General features: G+C 33.7%; 2 protein-coding genes across 2 annotated transcripts; both read left to right on the plus strand.

Annotated features, from left to right (window-relative positions):
• The first annotated feature begins 3,883 nt into the window (after positions 1-3,883).
• Positions 3,884-4,225, plus strand: LOC138879899 (uncharacterized). Its single transcript, XM_070159544.1, has one exon. It carries the CDS (start codon positions 3,884-3,886, stop codon positions 4,223-4,225), a length of 342 nt encoding a protein of 113 aa, XP_070015645.1.
• A 1,358-nt stretch (positions 4,226-5,583) lies between these two features.
• LOC138879900 (secreted RxLR effector protein 161-like) lies at positions 5,584-5,985 on the plus strand. The gene has a single exon (XM_070159545.1). The coding sequence runs from the start codon at positions 5,584-5,586 to the stop codon at positions 5,983-5,985; it is 402 nt and encodes a 133-aa protein (XP_070015646.1).
• The last annotated feature ends 18,101 nt before the right edge of the window (positions 5,986-24,086 follow it).

Below are 24,086 nucleotides of genomic sequence, written 5' to 3' on the forward strand. Positions count from 1 at the left end.
CCCTCCTCTTCTAATGGAAGGTCTGCCTCTTTTATAGCCTAACCTTAACACTTTACAGTCTGTTTGACAACTCAAAGTTCCCCCTCCCTGTTGTTTTTCCACTCACTTATTTTAAATAACAAAACTCCCATGAAATCCCTGACAGCCCCTCTCTCTTTTTGTTGTTAAAGTGTCCTAATCTCTTGTTTATTTAACCAAAGTATGGGCAGCAGGAATATAATCTGACAGCACATGCTATCCAATTATTTTAATTCCTTAAAGCTAACCATACACATGCTGCCCACGGTCTAAAATAAACATGGCATCATATTTAAAATCAAAGTCTGAACTGCCATTATAACCTTCCCCCTAGATGTTCTTTAATTCAATTTGAACAAAATCAATAGGCAATACAATTCAGTTCCTAATGGGATTCAAATACGATCACAGCAGAAATAAACAACATGAATCAAGTTGTTACCATTAATGACTGAAACTAATTGACGACATATATCGACTCGACTATATTAATCGTAAACACATAACAATCAATCGTTCATATAAACAACACGTACAGAGTCCCGAATGACTTCAGACAACTTTGTTCAATCACTGGGAACCTATATGAATTAACTCGTTTGACGACTAATCTAATTGACGATCATGTATACCACAGAATACATTCAGAACACACAGAAAATCAAACCGACCAAATAAAAGGTCTTTGACAGAGATGGAAGAAATCTGAATGAAAAATAACAAAAATAACGAACAAACACAAAGAAACATGCTGACAACTTAATTAGCAGTTGAATAAAACAAAAAGGACAAGAAAAAACTTACCGAAAAATGTCCAAACCCAATTGACCCAAATCTGACTCAACTTTGAACCCTTGAGGCCGAACAAACTTTAATCAGGGTGTTCTCACACGAGAACACCTTGATTAAGGTCTATTAGACCTCAAACTCTGTTAAGACTGGCCGATTTCCAAGGCTATTCATGTTCTAGGTTTTGGGATTCTCAGATTTGAGATTCTAAGAGTTGTGGGTAGATTCGGACCAAACCAAGCCTGGTTTGGTCACGAGGGGGGTCGGGGGAGTGTCTGGTATGAAGATGGTGAGGTTTGGCATTGGTCAGAGTTCGACTCGAATCTTTAAAAGAAGATTCGAGACGAAGGAAGGTGATTCGAGGCTAGGGGGCAACAGATCCATGTTCAGGAGAGTGAGGTGGTCCTAGGGTGTTCAGGAGGGGGTCATCGGTGTTCATGCCGCCGGGTTCTGGTGAAAGGGAAATCAGGGCGGCGTTTAGGGTTTGGGGGTTTCAGCTAGGGGAAGGAGACGAGTGAAGGGGGGTTCGGATAGGGGGCGTGGGGTGTGAGGGAAGGCTTATATATGGTCTAGGGGTTTAGATCTGAGCCGTTGGATCAGATGATCTCAACGGCTTGGATCTGATGGTGAGGGGTGAGACGAAGTCGTTTGATATTAAAACGGGGTCGTTTGGTTTAAGTGAGGGGTTGGGCTGAACCGGTAGCTGGGTCGGGTTTGGAAACGGGTTGCTGAAGGGGGGTCCTGGGCCGTTGGATTGGCCTGGATGGACGGCTCAGATCAAATGCCTTATACGGCTCCGTTTTGGGATGTGCCTGGGCAGGCATGGTTTGGATCGGGTATTGGACGTGGTTTTGGGCCTATTTTTTGTTTTATTTCCTGGGCCCAACCCGATTTTCATTCACTCTTTTCTTTTGTTTTTTTTCTATTTTTTTTCTTTTAAACAAAATGAAATAATAATAATAAAACAATGAAATTAAAACAAACAACAATGTAGCATTTTAACACAATTATCACAAAAATATTTAAGTAGGTTAAATTACAACCTAGAACGAACGATGCACATATATATATATATATATATATATTTACATATATATATATATATATATTTGAATTTTCTTTTAATGACACATATTATTTTTTTTTGTATTTTGTTTGATAATGATTAAATGCAAAATGGACAGACCTAGAGGTGATTAACAGCACATGTCGCGGAAAAACGACAAATTGTACGGCGAGGCCATTTGTCACTATTTTTATTTTCTTTTTGGAGCGATTGTCCGTGAAGCAAAAATCACGTGCTTACAAGTACACTTAGAATAACAAGTCTTACGCCCCGTGATACTTTTTCCTCACATCGTACTAGTGTATTTTTATTACGCTCCGCCCTGAACTAGCCCAAAAACGTATTTTAAAACGCTGATATGGATACAAATTAAATAACTGGTGGTAAAACGAGAATGGTTATCACTAGAATGACAATTATCTAAGCAAGTACTATAGTTATAACGCAAATATTTAAAATTATTGAAAGTAGATTTTGTAGTTGAAATTTTATTGGCCAACACCTCGTTAGAAATTTACCGTCACTTCTAAAAATTTCTAGTGTGGCCCACATATAAGATAATAATTTATTTACCTTATCTCCCAAAGGAAATAATATATCAGATAATATTCCGTAGTTATGCATATATGGTAGTTTCTTTGATATAAAGAAATTACCATATATTAGGAGTCCCTAGGGCAATTATAATTTATAGAGAAGTCCCTATGGGTAAAGTATTTGCCTAAGAGTCCCTAGCCTACTTATAAATACGCACGTGACTTCATCAGTCCGGCATCCTACGATAGGTACAGGCTAGAAGGCTCTCTAGGTTTTCTACTAAAGGTTTCAAAGGCGATTCCTTACAACGCTTGAACAACAATGGTTGAAGGTACGTTCCTGTTACTATTCCGCTGCATAGGCTTTGTGTATGTGTTTAAATATCAACATGTGGTATCAAAGCCTGTCTTTAGTCGATTGTTCAGTGTTTTGAAACGACTCATATTTGATTTGGAGTTGTGATCCAAAACCGTATAATGAAAAGAAATTGATAAACTCATTAACAAGAAGGTTCGATAGTGCCTTTATGTTTGGTTAAGACTTATGTATTAATTTCTTATTTGACCTATGTATTGATCCTACCGTGTCATGGGCAATTTGAATATGTTTGTTTGAATTCTATGAAACATTTGGCCGAATATAAAGTAACGAATCCTACCGTGTCAGTTTTGGATCTCAGATTGTCAACAGAGATGTTTAAGTTGATTAATATAGTTCAAGACTACCGTGAAATATTTGTATGCAATGATAGTACTGTTGATGTTTTTTCTCTCACTTAAAGCATTTACAAATTAATTATCTTCATCTGGTAGCATCTCCTTTCATAAGACCATCTTTGTATATGCATTGTGATCTACAATTGGATTATGATTAAAAGCTACTATTTTGTAAGAAATTGCAACTATTTGTTTTACTTCCGTTGAAATTATCCTTATAATATCTAGATTAATTATAAGAGTTAATTTTTTTTATGGGTTATAGAAGATTGGTGCTCATTTAATCTATGTACCTATTTTGAAATCAATCAATATTCTATATAATTTGATTGTTTGAACAAATCATTGTAAGATATCATTAGGAGTTTTCTTTTATATCTCGTATTTTGGTAGTAGCCACAGCATCCTGAATACTTGATATAAAAGAAATTAAGTTATTTAATCACATAAAATTTTAGTGATTAAAAATTATAATAACATCTATTTAGTCCAGTTATTTCATTATAGTAGTAACCCGGCCCTATAGGAAGGTAACTATTTTGGTGAGATTAATTGGAATGAGATAGCAAATCTTTTAGTTTAAAATTATCTTATGCCCATAGGTACAGATTAATTTTATGTGTTTCGGTTTACTAGTCTAATAAAGTAAAGTAAATTCTATGCATGAGTTGCAACCTCTACCCACATGAGGGTCTAGAATTTACTTAGAAACGGTATTTTATGCGATTCACTTTTGATGGATTGTACTTCATAGCTTATGCATGTTTATCCTTGTTTTGCACTCTTTACCAGTTTTCCTACTGCTATTTTTAATGAGAATGCTCAAATTCCAATGCTTTCTGGTGATAATTATACTGAATGGAAGGAGAAAGCCCTTCTTGCTTTAGGGTGCTCGGATATGGACCTGACACTCCGTGTGGAAGAACCACCCATTCCCACGGAATCAAGTACACCAGTAGCTAAGGCTAATTATGAGCAGTGGGAGCGATCCAATCGCTTAAGTTTGATGCTCATAAAATCCCACATAAGCCAAAGCATTATGGGTTCTATCCCTAATAGCGATAAGGCCAAAGCTTACATCAAGGCAATTGATGAATAGTATGTAAGCTCTGACAAGGCATTAGCCAACACCCTTATGAAAAGGCTCTCAAGTATGACTTTCGACAGAAGTCGTACAGTGCGTGAGCACATTATGGAGATGAGAGACATTGCTGCTAAACTCAAGTCCCTTGAGTTTAATATGTCTGAACCATTTTTTGTGCATTGTATTCTCAACTCACTTCCTGCGGAATATGGTCCGTTCAAGATTTCTTACAACACACATAAGGATAGATGGTCAATCAATGAACTCTTGATCATGTGCGTTCAAGAAGAAGAGAGTTTGAAACATGAGATACTTGAAAGTGTTAATATGGTGACTCATGATAAGAGAAATGCAAGGAAGGACAAAAGTGTTCCCATGAAGAAAAAAAGAACCTTTGACAAAGATGCTTGCCGTTTTTGTAAGAAGAAGGGACATTAGAAGAAGGATTGCCTGAAATACAAGAAATGGCTTGAGAAGAAAGGTAATTTTACCTTTGTATGTTATGAATCTAATTTTACTGAAATTTCTGATAATACACGGTGAATTGATTCTAGTGCTACAATTCACATTGCCAAAATCATGATGGGCTTTCTAACTCAGAAGAAACCAATAGGAAGTGAACAATACGTCTATTCTGGTAATAGGACGCGTTCACGTGTGAAAGGCGTGGACTTATAGGCTTATTTTGAAAGATGATTTTCACTTAGATTTAGAAAATACTTTTTATGTTCCAAAATATTCTAGAAATTTAATTTCTTTTTCAAGACTATCGATTAGTGGATATGATTTGGATTTTCATTATCCTTCTGTGAAACTTTTGAAAGATAATAAAGTTATTGGTTTTGGAAATTTGAATGGAAATTTATATAAACTTGAGCTAGACCCCACATTTGAATGCAATATTTTAACTTTGCATGACAAAAAAGTTGGCACTAAGCGATGTATTATCAATGAGAACTCATCAAGTCTTTGGCACAAGAGATTGTGACACATCTATATTGAAAGAGTCAAAAGGTTGGTTAATGATGGAGTTCTAAAAGCTCTTGATTTTTCTGATGTTGGGACTTGTGTGGACTTCATAATATTGTTTCTTCATTTGAATTTACGGAGAACATCATTGATCAGTGTATATACCTTAAGATAAGTAGGAGCAAATATATTTTTTTAGTCCTATATATGGGTGATATTTTGCTTGCAAGTAGTGATTTGGGTTTATTGCAAGAGACTAAATAGTTCCTTATCCAGAATTTTGAGATGAAGGATATGGGTGAAGCCTCTTATGTTATTGGCATAGAGATTCACAGAGATAGATCTCAAAGATACTTGGACTGTCTCAAAAAGCCTACATTGAAAGAATTCTGGAAAGATTCAGGATGAAGAACTGTTCACCTATAGCAGCACCCATAATTAAAGGTGAAAAATTCTCATTGAATCAATGTTCACAAAATGCATTGGAAAAGGAAAAAAATGAGAGACATTACCTATGCTTGCTTGTTGTGAGCCTTATGTATGCACAAGTCTGTACTAGACCTGATATTGCTTTTGCGATAGGAATGCTTGGCAGATATCAAAGTAACTCTGGTCTTGACCATTGTAAAGCGGGTAAAAGAGTTTTGAGATATTTGCAAGGAACCAAGGATTTTAAGCTCACATACAAATACTCTGACTCATTGGAGGTGATTGGATATTCAGACTCTGATTTGGATGGATGTAAAGACGCTGGTAAATCCACTTCAGGATATATTTTCCTTCTTGCTGGAGGTGTTATGTCTTGAAGAAGTGTCAAGTAGACCATTGTTGCAACATCCACAATGGAAGCTGAATTTATAGCATGCTATGAAGCTAAATCACAGGCGTTATGGTTGAAAAACTTTATTCCCGGCCTTTGGATTTTGATCCATTTCAAGACCATTGAGAATCTTATATGACAATTCAGCTGCAGTGTTTTTCTCTAAGAACAATAAAAGTGGCAGCCGAAGCAAGCACATCAACATAGTACTTGATGGTTAGAGACTATGTGAAGAAACAAGAAGTGAATTTTGAGCATGTTTGTACTACTTTGATGATTGCTGATCCTATGACTAAATGTCTGCCGACTAATATTTTCAAGGATCATGTAACTCATATGGGGCTTAGTATCTCAATTTAGTCTTGCTTTGCTCTCTAACAGTTTGTCTAGATAGTTTCTTTATTTTGATAAACATGACAGTGCACACTTTTGGTTTTTCATGTATTATTTGTGATCATTGGATTAATAAAGTTGGACTCTGAATGACTTATATTAAGTTCATTCATAAAGTTGTTAGACACTTTGTTAGAATGTACTGTGCATTGTAATACATGGAAGGAAGTGTTTGTTTAAAAGCATGACCGCCATGATCTGTAATAATATATCTTAGTTAAAGTGATTGTTGCATAACTTTTAGTTGAGTGATAAAGTCTATGGCCATATTATATGTTTATCTCTCATAAATGATTATCTGATTTTAATATGTCGGCCAAGTGAGAGAATGTTGGAAATTTACCGTCACTTCTAGAGACTTCTAGTGTGGCCCACATATAAGGTAATAAATTATTTACCTTTTCTCCCAAAGGAAATAATATATCAGATAATATTCTGTAGTTATGCATATATGATAGTTTCTTTGATTGAAAGAAATTACCATATATTAGGAGTCCCTAGGGCAGTTATAATTTATGGAGAAGTGCCTAGGGCTAAAGTGTTTGCTTAAGAGTCCATAGCCTACCTATAAATACGTCTGTGACTCCATCAGTCTGGCATTCTACGATAGGCATATGCTAAAAGGCTCTCTAGGTTTTCTACTAAAGGTTTCAAAAGCGATTCCCTACAACATTTGAACAACAATGGTTGAAAGTACGTTCTTACTAATATTCCGCTGTGCAGGCTCTGCATATGTGTTTAAATATCAACACACCTTTCTCACTTCATCTCATCAACCCTTTTACATCCTTCCAGAGAACCTCCAATCTAACAGAGAAAAAAGAAAGTTAAAGTAGCATCATCTTTTTTTATTGTAGCTTTTGGGACTTGTTAGTTACAACTTACCTAATCATGCATTAGATGGAAATTGTAGTACTACTAAGGAACAAACATTAATTTAATTAATCGATTTTTGCCACTCTGCAATTGATAAAACTAGTTTTTATATAATCAAAGGATTCCTTCCCCCTTCGTTTTCTGTCTAAAGTAAAAATGTAGGAAAAACTGAACTTCTCGCGTGCTGATTTTTTCATTTCCCATCTTTAGGTAACATGCAACACTTCATAAGATAATTAGATCTAAAATATATAAACTCAGGTTTAGGTATAATACAACTAAAAGATATATTTTGAGTTGATGTTCTAAATGAGCAGGTTTAGGGCATCTCCAAGGGTGCACTATTTTTTGCACCAAATTTAAATTTGGTGTAAAATTTGGTATTTTTTTGTTCCAATGAAACACCAAATCTTGCACCATTATAGTGCATGAAGTGTTGCACCAACACTATTCATCAACACCAAATTTAATTTATTATTATTTTATTCATCTTTTTATTTTTTTGGACTTTTAATTTATCATATATTATGTATATAATTAGTTTTTATATTAAGATCTTTATAATTTTAATTTTATATCCTATTTTTTGATATATTAATTTTTGTATATATTATATTTTGTATAAAATTATAAGCTAATTTTATTATTATTATTATTATTATAATTGTATAAAAAGAAATACTGCACAACATGATAATTGAGGACAAGCGTGATCTTAATGCACAACATGATAATTGAGGAAGAGTGTGATCTTAATGCACCAATTGAAGATGTACATGAATGTCCAGCTCCTACGGTAGAAATGGCAGTAGATGAAGATCATTGATTTGAATAATTTTTAGTTCGATATAAAAAAATTGAGGATAAAGATGTGCATTTCGCACTTCATAATGCATTAATCAAGCATTTATGGGAGAATCGAGGCGAAAGTTGAATATTTATGTGGTACTTAAATTAAATTAATACTATAATGTAATATTTATTTAATTATCTTTTATCAATGATTTCACTTTTAGTTGATTTATCCTTTAAAATAATTTTGTAATAAATGATTATATAAGTGGTGAATATGAATTATATATGATGAATATGGAAAAAAGAAAAAAGATAGAATTTGTTTGAAGGAAATAAAAAATAAAATTTAAATAGAAGATAATAATATAATATAGAAGAGAGAGAAAAAATATTATTTTTTAGTATAAAAAATGGTGTGATGGTTGGAGTAAATTTGGTGTTACACCATTTTAGTGTGAAATTTGGTATAAAACTTGGTATTAGGGTTGGAGATGTCTTACTATTAAGTTTGAATTGCAGCTTTTCGATGAAAGTCAAATATTCTTTATCAAAATCTCTGTATTACACAATTATTATATTTGGAAAATCAGCTGAAGTTCTCTTTACCAACACTTTTTCAAATATTTTTATTTTTAAAATAATTGTAATGTACAGTTCTTGTGAACATAATTTTTCAAGCTGAAAATTTCTATACGCCGAATAACATGCATGGCCATTTATTTTAAAGCAGAATAAGTAAAAATAAATATTTTAGGATATTTAGAATTTCATTTGTGAATGGTTGAAGTGTCAGAAGAATACTTGCTCTAGGATATTTCAGAATTTCTTGCTCATTTTTCAATAAAAATGTTTGTTGCAGTTTATAATGCATTAATTTATTTTTAAAATTGTGGAACCCAAAGCTCAAGGGTATTTTTGTCGCTTTGGGAAGACCGAATATTCTCTAGTCTACACTTGCTGAGCAATTGTTTAAAGTTTAAACCTTTTGTTTAATATACTAATTAATTAATTATTTTTCTCAATCTTATCAAGTTTACTTTTCTATAGGCAAAGTGGAATTCCAATTTCAATTTCCAAGATTCTCCTTTCACTCCACGCCACGAGATTTTTCTTGGCATTGGAGAATGAGATGCTCAAAAACAGCTTCTTAAATAATATCGTATAGTTTATATTGTCATATGGTTTATCAGTAATGTAAATGTCACTATTAAACTTGAATTTATGTACTATTGAAAAATATATTAATTTGGAGTTCCACTAAGCTTATAATTCTTTTCGTGCTATAATGAAATTTAAGTAGTCTCTAACTTTTTTGTCTTTTGAGATTCTTCGCACGCACCTTCTTTAGCCTAGAGTCTATCAGAAATAGTCTCTTTACCCTCCCAAGATAGGGATACGACTGTATACATACTATTCTCCCCAAACTCCACTTGTGAGACTATACTGGGTTATTGTTATATTGTTCATATTGCAATACACATTCCCTATTAAAAATATGCGAAGAAAAGAAGTGCTCTCTATATTGCTTATGGTAATTAATGTCACATCTTTAGTTATTAACTAAGTACACGTGCGGCACTTGACAACTCGCTCACAATCTTGCACAACTTGCTCACGTTCTTGTTATGTCAAGTCAGTCTTACTACACTCAAGATCGCCAAGAGAATGGAAGAAAGAACACATGAGAATTGCCAAAGGAAGCTTTTGTATTATAGAGAACTTGATTGTTTTTCTTAGTTGATGAATTACAAATGAATGCCCCTATTTATACTAATCACCTAGGGGTTAGTATGTAAATAATAATTATTCTACAAGTCCTTCCGTATTTACAAATAAGTCCATTCTCTAGAATATTCTACGTAGCTAGAATCTTCTAAGGACTTTCCTAACAATTCTATAGGGTTCTAGGGTCTTCCTAAGGAAACATCTATATTTCTCTAGAACCTTCCTACAAGTGCATAAATATTTAGAACATTTCCAAGGAAATTCTCCATAGTTCTAGAATATTCCACCAAGATCTAGTCCCTAACTTATGTAACCATTCCATATGCAAAAATATATGCCAAATGACACCTACATGGCATGATAGATGTGGCAGGTCACGACATCAGAGCTAAAAATTTCCATCACACCATAGACCGCCAGACAAGTAATGTGAGATTAAACAGAATTTGAAGAATTTAGTACGTACATGATAATGATAACGGTAATGTTACAAATGTGCATCTTAATTATGCATTCTCTGTTTTCACCATGTTCTTTCATTTCACTTTTCATGATCCAAGTCTCCCCCGTTCAAAACGAGACTAAAGAAAGAAAAAGGTCGAAACTTCTACCACAAGCAAGTGCCTCTAACGACTTTTAATGTCCAGAGTGTGAAGTACTTTAAATTAAATATTTTTAAGGTATATACATATACATAATTTCTGCCGAAGTTCACGGAGTCCCGCGATCTTTCACTATAACACATAGGTCCGCCTCTGCAAGCGACGATATTGATTTTTATTAATTTGGTGATACACTTGGTATTTAGTTTATAAATTCATGACCATTTAGAAAATAATAAATTAAAAAACAATAATAAGCAAAAGATTTGTATGATTTTGATGCCTCGTTGAGGAAAATCATTCGAATCTCTTTTTGGAAATACAGTCAAACCTTTTTATAACAACCTTATTTGTTCAGAATATTTTTGGATGTCTTATCGAAATATTGTTACAGAGAATATATATTACAACATAACATAAAAATTGGTTCCGAAAAAACTTAACTTTTATAATAAAATATTATTATATAAAAATATTATTACAGAGAAGTCTCATATTAATGATCACGCATACACCAACCTCAAATTAAATGCCGGACACAATCAACTAGACAAGTACACTAGAATATGGGGCCTCGTTTAGGTCCCAACCAAAGTTATCACCTAATTTCAAGGGCAATTCTTTTTTAGTGGTGTTAAAGAAGAATTTTGTTATTTTTTCAATCGTTTCACATGGTTATTGGAAAACACCATACCAAATCATTGATGCGGCTTGTGATATTACCTTTCGGAAACCCCAAAAAGTAGGAAATAAAAAGATTCCATAGCACATGTAAGATTGTGAAATTTGGCGAACAATAAAGGCTTATCAAGATGACTTGAGACATCTCTTTTTATAAATTTAACTTTATTATGATAAAATTAAAATATGGTGGATGTCTAATCTTCCTCCATTATTTTTCTCTCAAATGGTTAATGACATATTTTCTATGTTCAATGACATATTCCATCACATATTTTCTTCATTTTTCATGCTTATATAAAAGCTTTGTAATAGATAAGAAAATACACACAATCCTTGAAGAAAATCTTTTCCTTTCTCTCTATCTCTATTTCTTGTTCATGTTTTACTAAATTGTCTTTATTTCTTGTTCATGTTTTACTAAATTGCTTTTATTTCATAACACGTTATCAGCACGAGTCTCTAACCAATTGTATATATATATCTACAAAAAATTTCCTACATCCAGAAAGATTACAATTAGAACCCATACATATCATCACATGGTTAAATGTAAAGAGAAACTACATATGGTAAGTAATGAAATGTAAGAAGGTATGATTATCTTATACTTGTCGTTCCTTTAAAATCTCATATGCACACAACTTTGTACTACACGTATTGCATAAGCACTATTAATATTACATCTTTTATATCACAAGAATGGAATAAAATTTTCGAAGTTCTATATGTGAAAATCATAGTAGCAGTTAATTGTTGATATGATGCATGTCATGGTAACCAAGAATATTTTATATAAATTGTCTTATGCATATTTATGTGTTAATTATCTTCAATCTATCCTGTCGCTTTAAACATTTTCTTTTATTTGGATGAATATTTTTTTTTTCCTTTTGAATTTTTACACTTGCATATAGTACCAAAAAAAAAGGAATAAAAAAATAAAATAAAATTGGTCATACTGATTAAAAGCATAAATCATCTTGAAGGAAACAAGAAATACTTCACATCTTTATCTAGATAGATTTGAAAGCAAACAAAGATTAATATGACTACTAGAAGAGGTATTTTTGAGTATTCATGGCCTACTTGATGCTTGCTACTGACTTACCATTTTTAAGTATTTTATATGAATGATGCACAAGCTACAACTGGTAAATTGTTACCTATAATGTCACTTTTCAGGTAATATAAATGTTGAATTTATGTATTAGTACTATATATGTGTTAGGTGTACTTTTGATAAATTTATTCACTAATTGCTTGGTTTAATTGAGTGAAGGAAAGTCATGGCGTTAAATCAAATCTAATAGGTAGGGTATATCCCGAAAACAACAATATTTTTGAGAGAGACTCAATAAATATTATGACAATGATTTTATGATCCTTTTAAACTCTAATAGAATTTAGAAGAAATATTCTGACTACAAACAATTGTATTTCATATAGATGCTACAAATAATTAATAAAGCTTTACGCTGATTTGAGATTTGTACACTTATTTAAGAAAGCAAATTTGATTTGCTAAGTTGCAAATTAGTTGTGTATAACTTTCTTGGCATGTCAGTTTGAGAATGAATCTCAATATTGTTTAGTCTATTATGCCATTAATTGAGGATAAGACATCGGGATCAAGTCCTGATGCTCCATAATGATAAGAGTTGGGTTTGAGTCCCAATTTATTATGGTCTAACATGCATTTATATTGGTAAGACATTGGGTTTGAGTCCCAATATACCATATTGATGATATAATGATGACTAAATAAAAATAATAAGTATATTTTTCATGAAAAGGCATAAAAATTGTCCCACTTGATTTGCTCCATTCTTGAAGTGAATGTGATAACAGTGCATAATAAGTTTCAATGAAGACAAGTAGTTGAACAATGAACGTGGGCGTTCCAAATATTAAAATAATAATAATCATCACTATGATTATAAAAGGAGAACAATAAGGGTTCTCAAAATAGTCCTTTAAAATGTGAAGTCAATGCTTACCATCAAATTGGTATGAAAATAATAAAGCACGTCGCTGATTATGATCCATTCCTTGAAGAGAATGTGACTTGTGATAAGCATTAAGAATGCAAACTCATTCCTAAAGTTGAATGTGACAATATGTGATAAAAGCAATGAATAAAGACATGCAATTCATGATTATATGAATACCACACAACTCACCTCTAAGGGAGGTTTGAGTAAAATAAAGAGAATAAATATTATTGTGTGGTTACATGAATATGTCATTGGTCGCGTACATGTGATATGCCAAATATTATTTTGTCATGCCTTATAAAAGTTATTAAAGGCAAAATTAAAGCAAGAAATGATTTTGCTTGTGATGATTTTTGACCATGATAAGTTATTATGATATAATTTTCTCCGTGAATGAGACATTTACCATATGAATGGTATGATAAAAGATCTTGTTGTACAAAAGTTGTTAAGAACTCCAGAAAAACTAATTTGTTACTACCCGAATGAATAAAGTTATTCATGATATTGATATTGTAAAGTCTAAAAAGAAACTTTTTGAGTTTCAAATATATAAGTCAAAGTGATTGGCATATTGAGACTATAAATGAAAGGAAGATTGAATATTTTCATATTTCTATAATCATACCGGGTAAATATGAAAGGCTACCCGATCTTTTTCTATTTGTACTACACAAATATAAGCATGATGCTGGAATCATATGTCACAAGTAAACTAGAGGTTTACTAAAACAAATATTAATTGGCATGACCGGTTGACCATCTCGGTTCAATTATGATGCGAAAAATTAATTAAGAATTACATTGACATATATTGAAGAATAGAAGATTCTTCAAGAATTCTCTTGTGCTGCTTATTCTCATGATATACCAGTTAAAGGTTGGGATTGAATCCTTTGATTTCTGGAAGGAATAAAAGGTGATATATATATGGGTCCAGTCACCTGCCATGTGGACCGTTTACTATTATATGATTTTAATAGATGCATCTATTTTATGGTCACATGTGCATTTGTTATCAACTTGCAGTTTGGTTTTTGCAAGATTGCTTGCTCAAATTATTAGAGCACAATTCCAGAATATAAATTATGATGATTTATCTTAATAATACTGGTTTAAATCCAAGTTGGTTTAGCAGAAATTGTATGCCTCAAATTATAGCTAAATCATTGGTTATGAGAACAAAACTCCCAAAAATAAAATTTGGTATGAGATTTATTATTTAATATACAGCAGCACTTGTACGCATCTAGCCAAGTTATAAAAATTTCTCCCTATCACAATCGGTTCAGGGTCACGAACCAAATAATTTCTATATAGAAATATGGATGTCCTATATGATTTAATTATGCCACCAAAATGCACAAAGATGAGTTCTCAAAGATGGTTGGGAAATGTATTGGCGATTCCAACATTAGGGGGAGAAAATGGGCAGCTGAGAAAGTGATACGTGAAATGAATTATTATGAATACATATAGATCCTCGCACAAGAAAATATAAACTTGAAGTTCAAGTGATAATTCATTTATAAATTATTGCAGACGCATTTGCTGACCCAAAACTAAATGTCATATTTCAGCTGCTAATGCTCCAAATAGAATAAAGTCCATGAGGGACAGAGTCTATGGCACGCATGAAGTGTAACAGACCAATCAGTTCCAAAGATAAAACTCCTTGAAGAAGGAGAGGAGCAAATATTCAAAATGGTCATAATAAGGAGGCAAGTGCCCTAGAAGAGAACCACGACATAACACTTCATAAGACCTCATGGGAGAGGCTCAGGTACCTGAAAATAATGAAATAAAGAGATCTCAATAAGTTATGTCGTTATTGGGTAATAATGGAACCGACATAAAATAATTGTCGACAATATTGTTAATATAATATAGCGCTCAATATGATTAATATTGACGAGGATCTTGAGATCAAATCTGTCATGAAATTTGGACGGATAAAAGATTGGTCAAATAAAAAATACGCAATGAAATTGACTTCACTTGAAAAATGTGAAGTTGGACGGATAGTCCAACACCTGAAAGTATAAAGGTATAAATGTGTTATTGTGCGAAAGGTTCAAGTCGATAGACATAAAGACGACTTGTGGCACAAGAAAATTAGTAAATATCCTCACATTGAATATATGGAGACATGTTCTCTTATAGTGGATATAGTCACTTCAGGTTTTAATCTGGCAATATATGAAAAACTTGATATGCGTATAGTGGATATCATTGAAAGATTTAAATTGTCTTGGAGCATATTAAGGTTTCCAAGAAATTTATTAAATAAAGCTTCAAAAATCCTTATACGGATTGAAACAATCAGGGCGCATGTGGTATAATCGCCCGAGAGAGTACTTGTTGAAAGAAGGGTATAAGAATAATTCAATTTGTCCTTGTGTCCTTATAAAAGGATATGGATTTGAATTTGTTATAATCGTCATGTATGTTGATGATTCAAATATCATTAGAACTCCCGGAGAGCTTCCTAAAGCAGTAGACTGTTTAAAGAAAGAATTTGAAATGAAAGATCTTGGAAAGACAAAATTTTGTCTTGGTCTACAAATTGAATATATGAAAGATAGAATTTTTGTCCTTCAATCAGCATACACTAAAAAGATTTTAAAGAGCTTCTATGTGGATAAAGCACATCCATTAAGTACCCCGATGGTTGTGAGATTACTCGATATAAATAAAGATCCACTCCGACCTCATGAAAATAATGAAGAGCTTCTTGGTCCAAAAGTACCATATCTTAATGCAATTGGTGCGCTAATATATCTTGCTAACATTACAAGGCATGACATAACTTTTTCAGTTAATGTCTTAGCAAGATATAGCTCCGCTCAAGGAGAAATTGGAATAAAATCAAGCACATATTGCGTTATCTAAGGGGGATTACCGATGTGGGCTTATTTTATGGCAATGATTGCAATACCGTTCTTGTTGGTTATGTCGATGTGGAGTATTTATCTGACAAACACAAGGCTTGATCTCAAACATGTTATGTGTTTATATGTGTGGCACTGTTATATCTTGGCGATCGACTAAGCAATCAATCATGGGTACTTCTTCTAATCATGCTGAGATAATTGCTATTCATAAAGCAAGTCGAGAATGTGTATGGTTGAGGTCTACTATACATCTTATTCGAGACAAATGTGGTTTGAAGTGTGATAAACTACCCACAGTTTTGTATGAAGAAAATACAACATGCATAGCCCAATTAAAGGGAGGATTCATAAAGGAGTTAGGACAAAGCACATTTCACCTAAATTATTGTTCACACATGATCTTCAAAAGAATGGTGATATTAATGTGCAACGGATCCGTTCAAGTGATAATATGGCTGATTTGTTCACCAAATATCTACCGGCGTCAACCTTCAAGAAACTAGTGTACAAGATTGGGATACGAAGGCTCAACGATGTGAACTGATGATCTCATCAGGGGGAGTTAATACGCGTTGTACTCTTTTTCCCTTACAAGGTTTTGTCCCATTGGGTTTTCCTTGCAAGGTTTTTAACGAGGCAACCAAAAGGCGTATTTCTAAATATGTGTACTCTTTTTCCTTCATTAGGATTTTTTTCCATAGGGTTTTTTCCTAATAAGGTTTTAACGAGGCACATTATTTATGGACATCCAAGGGGGAGTGTTATGATAAAATCAAAATATGGTGGATGTCTACTCTTCCTCCATGATCTTTCTCTCAAATGGTTAATGACATATTCAACGACATATTTTCTATGTTCAATGACATATTCCATGACATATTTTCTTCATTTTTCATGCATATATAAAGACTTTGTAATAGATAAGAAAATACACACAATCCTTGAAGAAAATCTCTTCCTTTCTCTCTATCTCTATTTCTTGTTCATGTTTTACTAAATTGTTCTTATTTCTTGTTCATGTTTTACTAAATTGCTTTTATTTCATAACACTTTAGATAAAAACTATTTTCATCATCAGATGCAACTTGATTCGCAACACCTTATGTCAAATTAAATAATGCTCAAAGCAAATTATGTTTTCTAGGGCCAACCAACGGATAAATTAGTTTGCGTCCCTTTTAAGATTTGGATTTAGCTCAATTTAAGAAAGCAATTGCACTCGAGAAAATTATGAATTTTAATGTAAATTTTTTGAATGCATTGTTAATTTCAATTTTCATAAGATACAAATAAATTGGAAGAAATTAAAAAATAGCCAAATTTTCAAATGATCATTCAAAAATAGTCACAATTTCAAAAGTAATTGAAATTTAACAAATTTTCATGTAAAGATAAATCTGAACGAAAACATTGTTCAAAATCCAAAAAATACTCCAGTATAATATACTGAAATTCCAGTATAATATATAGAGTTCCAGTATAATACACCGGTCCAACATAATATATTGGAGATTGGAGCACCGGTGCTCCCACCGGTGCTCCAATCGGTGCTCCAATCTCCAGTATATTATACTAGAACTTTCCGTGTGTTGGAGTTCCAACATAATATGCTGGAAGTTCATACACAAGTGTACCGATCTCCAGTATATTATGCTGGAACTGTCCGTGTTGCAGCAAAATAATGACTATTTTTAATGACTTTATAAACGCTGTCTATTTTTGAATGACCAGTCCGAAATCTGATTAGTCCGTATTATTTTTACTGATCCGCGGGCGCGGCTCGTCAGGTGTCGATTATGGCCCCTAAATCTGGATCGTAAAACTATGGTTTCATAACACAAGATTTAAGTGAGCTATGGCATCATTTGGTCCAATGGGCAATAGGTTGTGTGGCTCAAAGGATTCTTTTCTTCTTGGGCTTTATTTGGGCCGACAGCTATCGCCTTCAGCTTCTAGTTGAAACTTGCGCGCACCACACGGTAGGTATTTTAAGGATTAGTTACCTCCTATATCAAAGGTTGATACCTTATTTATTTTAAATAAATATCATTTTAAAAATTATATTTCATAAGTACCTTTTGATTTTTATAGCCAAACATATATTTATGGTCACCTAATACCCTTGTAAGCACGTGATTTTTGCCCTATATGAGAAATACTCCCAGAAAATGCAAAATAAAATGATTTTCCTTGGTGTGCAATTTTGAGTATTTTTGTGATATTTTTGGATAATTATATGTATTTGTCTGTGTTTGCTTATTTGTTAAATTAATAAAAAATATAAAAATATGTCGCATTTTGCATGTAGGATTTCATTCTACAATTGTTAGTAATTAAATTAGTTTTACGAAAATTAAAATTACAAAAAATAGGCATCTTTTGCATTTTTAGCATTTAATGTCCAAATGAACAATTTTATGCTTAATTATTACTTAATTGTGCGTTAATTGTTATTGGGAGTTAATTTGCGATTTTATAACTTAATTTAGTTCTTAATAATAATTTAAGTATTTTTATAATTTAGTTTTAGAAAATAAAAGAAGAAAAGATAACAAAAATACAAATAAAAATCGGATTGGGCCACTTCTTCAATTTTCAACCCCAGGCCCAAACATTTGTCCAACCTTCTCCATGACCCAGTCCATCTCCACATGGGTCGACCCGGTCCACCCCATTAACCCAATCCATAACCCAATACCCCTATCTTGCATTTCAAAGACACAAAACAAAAGAAAAAAAAAGAACAAAAAAACCCTAAAAAAGAGACCTAAACCATCCGCCCCCATTTTTGGTTTCTTCTTCTCCAAAAACACAAAACACCCCAAGCCATCCATGGCTACCTCCCCTTCCACACGAGCAGCTCCCATGGCTGTCACACCTCCTTTTTTCGCACCCGCGAGGGTGCAAGGGAGTTTTTCCAATTAAAGGACAATCGAGACGGGATTGGTTTATTTATTTCAGAGTCGCCACTTGGGAGATTTAGGATGTCCCAAGTCACCAATTTTAATCCCGAATCGAGGAAAAGAATGACTCCATATTACAGTCTGCATACCAGAAATCCGGATAAGGAATTCTGTTAACCCGGGAGAAGGTGTTAGGCATTCCCGAGTTCCGTGGTTCTAGCACGGTCGCTCAACTGTTATATTCGGCTTGATTGTCTGATTTTATACAAATATGAACTTATGTGCAAATTTTATCTTTTAACCGCTTTATTATTATTGTTTTTAAAAGAAATATGAACATCGCTTAAAACACGTCTTTGGACTGCGTTACATGAAATGCACCCACAATCCGGAACACGTTTTATTTGATGTTTTGGAATTTGGATTCGGGTCACATGAAATGCACACCCAGGCTTAAGAAAGTAAAATATTAAACACGTGCCTAAAGAGACTATCGCGTTATTATTTTGGGGAAGACCGTGAAATTCGCTAAACGGTCCTTCCGAATTCTAATTAAACCATACATTTTGTGAGGGCCCCGCAATCTATACGTTTTATTTGGCGAGGCTCGTCTCATTTTTATTTTTACAGGATAAACCTACAATGACTATATTTTCTATTAAGTTCGTCTCTAAACTAAAAGAAAATCTCTTAATTATTTACATGCTGAAAAACGTAACTTATTAGTTATTAGTTTACGGCTAATGCGAATGGAAAATTGCGATCGAGTTTGTACAAAGAAAAACTGCTTTCATTTTATATTCTGTTATTCAATAATACTAGAACATGAGATTGACCATAATATCAAAACAGATTAATTATTCTCCGTAATTTAAACTAACATTATTAGATGAAGAAAGTATACATATGCAACCTCATTATTCATTAATCATTCAACTACATCTTTATACGAAGAAAGAAAAATTATATTCAACCACAAATCTAAACAGGAGGAATTCAACAGGAACAAAGCCTGATTAATATTTCATTTTTTGCTTCAAGCCGAGATTGTACAAATGTGTACCTGGAAACAGCAGTACAAGAACAAAAGAAGGAGAAGTCAGCAGCAGTAATAACACAGCAACAGCAGATTCAGCAACATCGCAAACCAGTACAGTAGGAATAGCAGAAAACCCAGGAGACTATAAACGACTCCAAGTATAGTGAAGAAGTAAAAGGCAGGAAGGTTCTGACTATTTCAGATCTTAAGCGAGGCAATGAAGCAGTAACTATTTTTTTCAACTTCAAAACTCTCCAAAATGAATTCTGCCCCTGTATATTCAGTGTATACAGAATGTATATCGGGTGTATACTTCACACTCCGCCCCCTCTTTTTTCTTCTCTCTATCTAGTTTTTCCTCTCTTTTTTTCCACCCTTCTTCCTAAATTTTCTCTTCTATTTATAGCAAAATTTTAGAAATTTTCAGATTTGTTTTTTATTATTTTATTATTTTTTTAATTAAAAGAAATCCCACTTACAAATTGCTTTTATTTTTTTAGAAAAAGAAATCCCACCTTTATTTACTTTTATTTTTAAAATTCCAACTTTAATTACTTTATCTTATTTAAAATCCCACTTTTTATTTTTTTAAAAGAGAATCTCACTTTATTTAACTTTTCTTTAAAAAATAAACCACTATCTTTTCTTTTTCTTTTAAAAATGCTACTTTCAATTACTTTAAATTTTTTAAATTTTCAGATATCTTTATATTTATTTTTTAATTCCAACCTTCTTTTACTTTTAAATTTTTTAAAACTTTTTACTTTTTTTTTTTAAATTTTCTACATTCTTTTACATTTTTTTATTTTTTTATTTTTTATTTTTTTAAAATCATTTCCGAAATTACTATATATATATATTTTTTTAAAAAAAAAATAAAAAATAATAAATAAAATAAAATATTTTCGGATTTTTTTATATATATAAAAAAACAAAAAATAAAACTATTAATAGTGATAATTCACTTTTTTTTTTTTTTTTTTGGTTTTGTTTTGTGGTGGACAAAAATGAAGAAGGGGTGTTGGGTTAATGGACTGGGTCGACCCAGTTCGAAATGGACTGGGTCGTAGGGAAGATTGGGCCATTTTTTGGGCCTATAGCTTGAAATTGAAGAAGAGGCCCAATTCCGACTTTCTTTATATTTTCGCTCTCTTTTCTTCTTTTATTTTTCTAAAACTAAATTATAAAAATACTTAAACTATTATTAAGAACTAAATTAAGTTATAAAGGCGCAAATTAACTCCCAATAACAATTAACGCACAATTAAGTATTAATTAAGCATAAAATTGTATATTTGGACATTAAATGCTAAAAATGCAAACGATGCCTATTTTTGTAATTTTTAATTTTTGTAAAACAATTTTAATTACTAACAATTGTAGAATTAAATCCTACATGCAAAATGCGACATATTTTTGTATTTTTTATTAATTTAGCGAATAAACACGCACAGACAAATACAAATAATTCTTCAAAATATCACAAAATTGTACACCAAAGAAAAATCATTTTATTTTTGAATTTTTTGGGAGTAATTCTCATATAGGGCAAAAATCACGTGCTTACAGCTGCCCCTCTTTGCCCGGAGACACGAAGGGTTTTCGTGCAAAGATAAAGCGAGCGATTTTTGCCCATCCGAGTACTCCGTTGAAGCATTTTTTTGAAAAAGATTTGACCGAACCTTTGCTTCAAAGGTTTCCTACATATCCTGGGCTAAACAGGAATCAGGTCAATGTAGTTCGAGAAATTTTGGTAACTGGGACTACCGTTGGACTGCAATGTTACTGTTGTTGCATGTTATTACTACTGCTTACCGATCTCCTTGTTACACCGTGCTTAAAAAAAACAAGAAGCTAGGCTAGAGTACAATTTGTTTTTGTTGCCTTGCTTCCTTGTCTGCTTGCATTTCTTTCGGTGCTTTACTTCTTTTGACACATGTACTTGAGTTTGTACTGTGACCTCTTGTTGCAACCTTCTGTTTCCCGGTGCCGGGGAATTTTATTGTTTCCTGCTGGGGATTCCTATTGTAACCCTCTGTTTTATTGTCCTCTGACTTGATTTTGAAATGTATGCCTCTGTTATCTGGGCGGGCTCCCAATTTTAATACTTGAAAATTAAAGACTTGAAATGTATGCCTCTGTTATCTGGGCGGGCTCCCAAGTTCAATGCTTGAAAATTAAAGACTGAAATGTATGCCTCTGTTCTATGGGCGGGCTCCCAACTTCAACAACAACTTTAAAAATGAATGTCATTCCTCTCTTCAACCAATACATCGCCATTCTGTTCTTCAGAGGGGGCTCCTGATTTCAACAACTTTAAAAAATAAAATCCTATTCGAGGGCGGATGAACCCGAAATATCCTATTCGAGGGCGGATGAACCCAAAATATCCTATTCGAGGGCGGATGAACCCAAATATCCTATTCGAGGGCGGATGAACCCAAAATATCCTATTCGAGGGCGGATGAACCCAAAATATCCTATTCGAGGGCGGATGAACCCAAATATCCTATTCGAGGGCGGATGAACCCAAATATCCTATTCGAGGGCGGATGAACCCAAATATCCTATTCGAGGGCGGATGAACCCAAATATCCTATTCGAGGGCGGATGAACCCAAATATCCTATTCGAGGGCGGATGAACCCAAATATCCTATTCGAGGGAGGATGAACCCAAAATATCCTATTCGAGGGCGGATGAACCCAAAATATCCTATTCGAGGGCGGATGAACCCAAAATATCCTATTCGAGGGCGGATGAACCCAAAAATCCTATTCGATGGCGGATGAACCCAAATATCCTATTCGAGGGCGGATGAACCCAAAATATCCTATTCGAGGGCGGATGAACCCAAAATATCCTATTCGAGGGCGGATGAACCCAAAAATCCTATTCGAGGGCGGATGAACCCAAAATATCCTATTCGAGGGCGGATAAACCCAAAATATCCTATTCGAGGGCGGATGAACCCAAAATATCCTATTCGAGGGCGGATGAACCCAAATATCCTATTCGAGGGCGGATGAACCCAATATATCCTATTCGAGGGCGGATGAACCCAAAATATCCTATTCGAGGGCGGATGAACCCAGAATATCCTATTCGAGGGCGGATGAACCCAGAATATCCTATTCGAGGGCGGATGAACCCAGAATATCCTATTCGAGGGCGGATGATCCCAAAATATCCTATTCGAGGGCGGATGAACCCAAATATCCTATTCGAGGGCGGATGAACCCAAAATATCCTGTTCGAGGGCGGATGAACCCAAAATATCCTATTCGAGGGCGGATGAAACCCATTATATCCTATTCGAGGGCGGATGAACCCAACAATATCCTATTCGAGGGCGGATGAACCCAACAATATCCTATTCGAGGGCGGATGAACCCAACAATATCCTATTCGAGGGCGGATGAACCCGAAATATCCCATTCGAGGGCGGACGAACCCAAAGTATCCTATTCGAGGGCGGATGAACCCAAAATATCCTATTCGAGGGCGGATGAACCCAACAATATCCTATTCGAGGGCGGATGAACCCATTATATCCTATTCGAGGGCGGATGAACCCAAAATATCCTATTCGAGGGCGGATGAACCCATTATATCCTATTCGAGGGCGGATGAACCCAACAATATCCTATTCGAGGGCGGATGAACCCAACAATATCCTATTCGAGGGCGGATGATCCCATTTTCAAAATCTTAGAATTGTCTTACCTCCGACTGTTTTTCTTCGAATCGTGTTGTCTTGCTATCTCTTAAAACTTGAATTGATTTCCTCGTTCTTCCGAGAAAATTTTCGACAATGGCAGAAAATATTCTGCCCCAGTTTTGGTGCTTTTCCTTGTTCTCCAGGTGGACGCCTGACTTCTGATATTTCAACTGTTCTTCCTTGTTCTCCAGGTGGATGCCTGATTGCTGATACTTCAAATGTTCTTCCTTGTTCTCCAGGTGGACGCCTGACTGCTAATACTTCCATTTCTCTTCCTTGTTCTCCAGGTGGACGCTTGATTTCTTCTTCAATTTTTCATCCTCCGCTGTGCTTTGTTCTTACTTGCTGGGGATAATACCACTGCGGGAGTCTCCTTTCTTCCCCTCCTTCAAATTCAAATTTTTTTTTTCAGAATTTATTTTCTCTCAACACTGCTGGGGATAAAAGTGTTATCTTCTTGGG

This window comes from Nicotiana sylvestris, chromosome 10 (assembly GCF_000393655.2).
Source record: "Nicotiana sylvestris chromosome 10, ASM39365v2, whole genome shotgun sequence".
In the NCBI taxonomy this organism is placed as follows: Eukaryota; Viridiplantae; Streptophyta; class Magnoliopsida; order Solanales; family Solanaceae; genus Nicotiana; species Nicotiana sylvestris.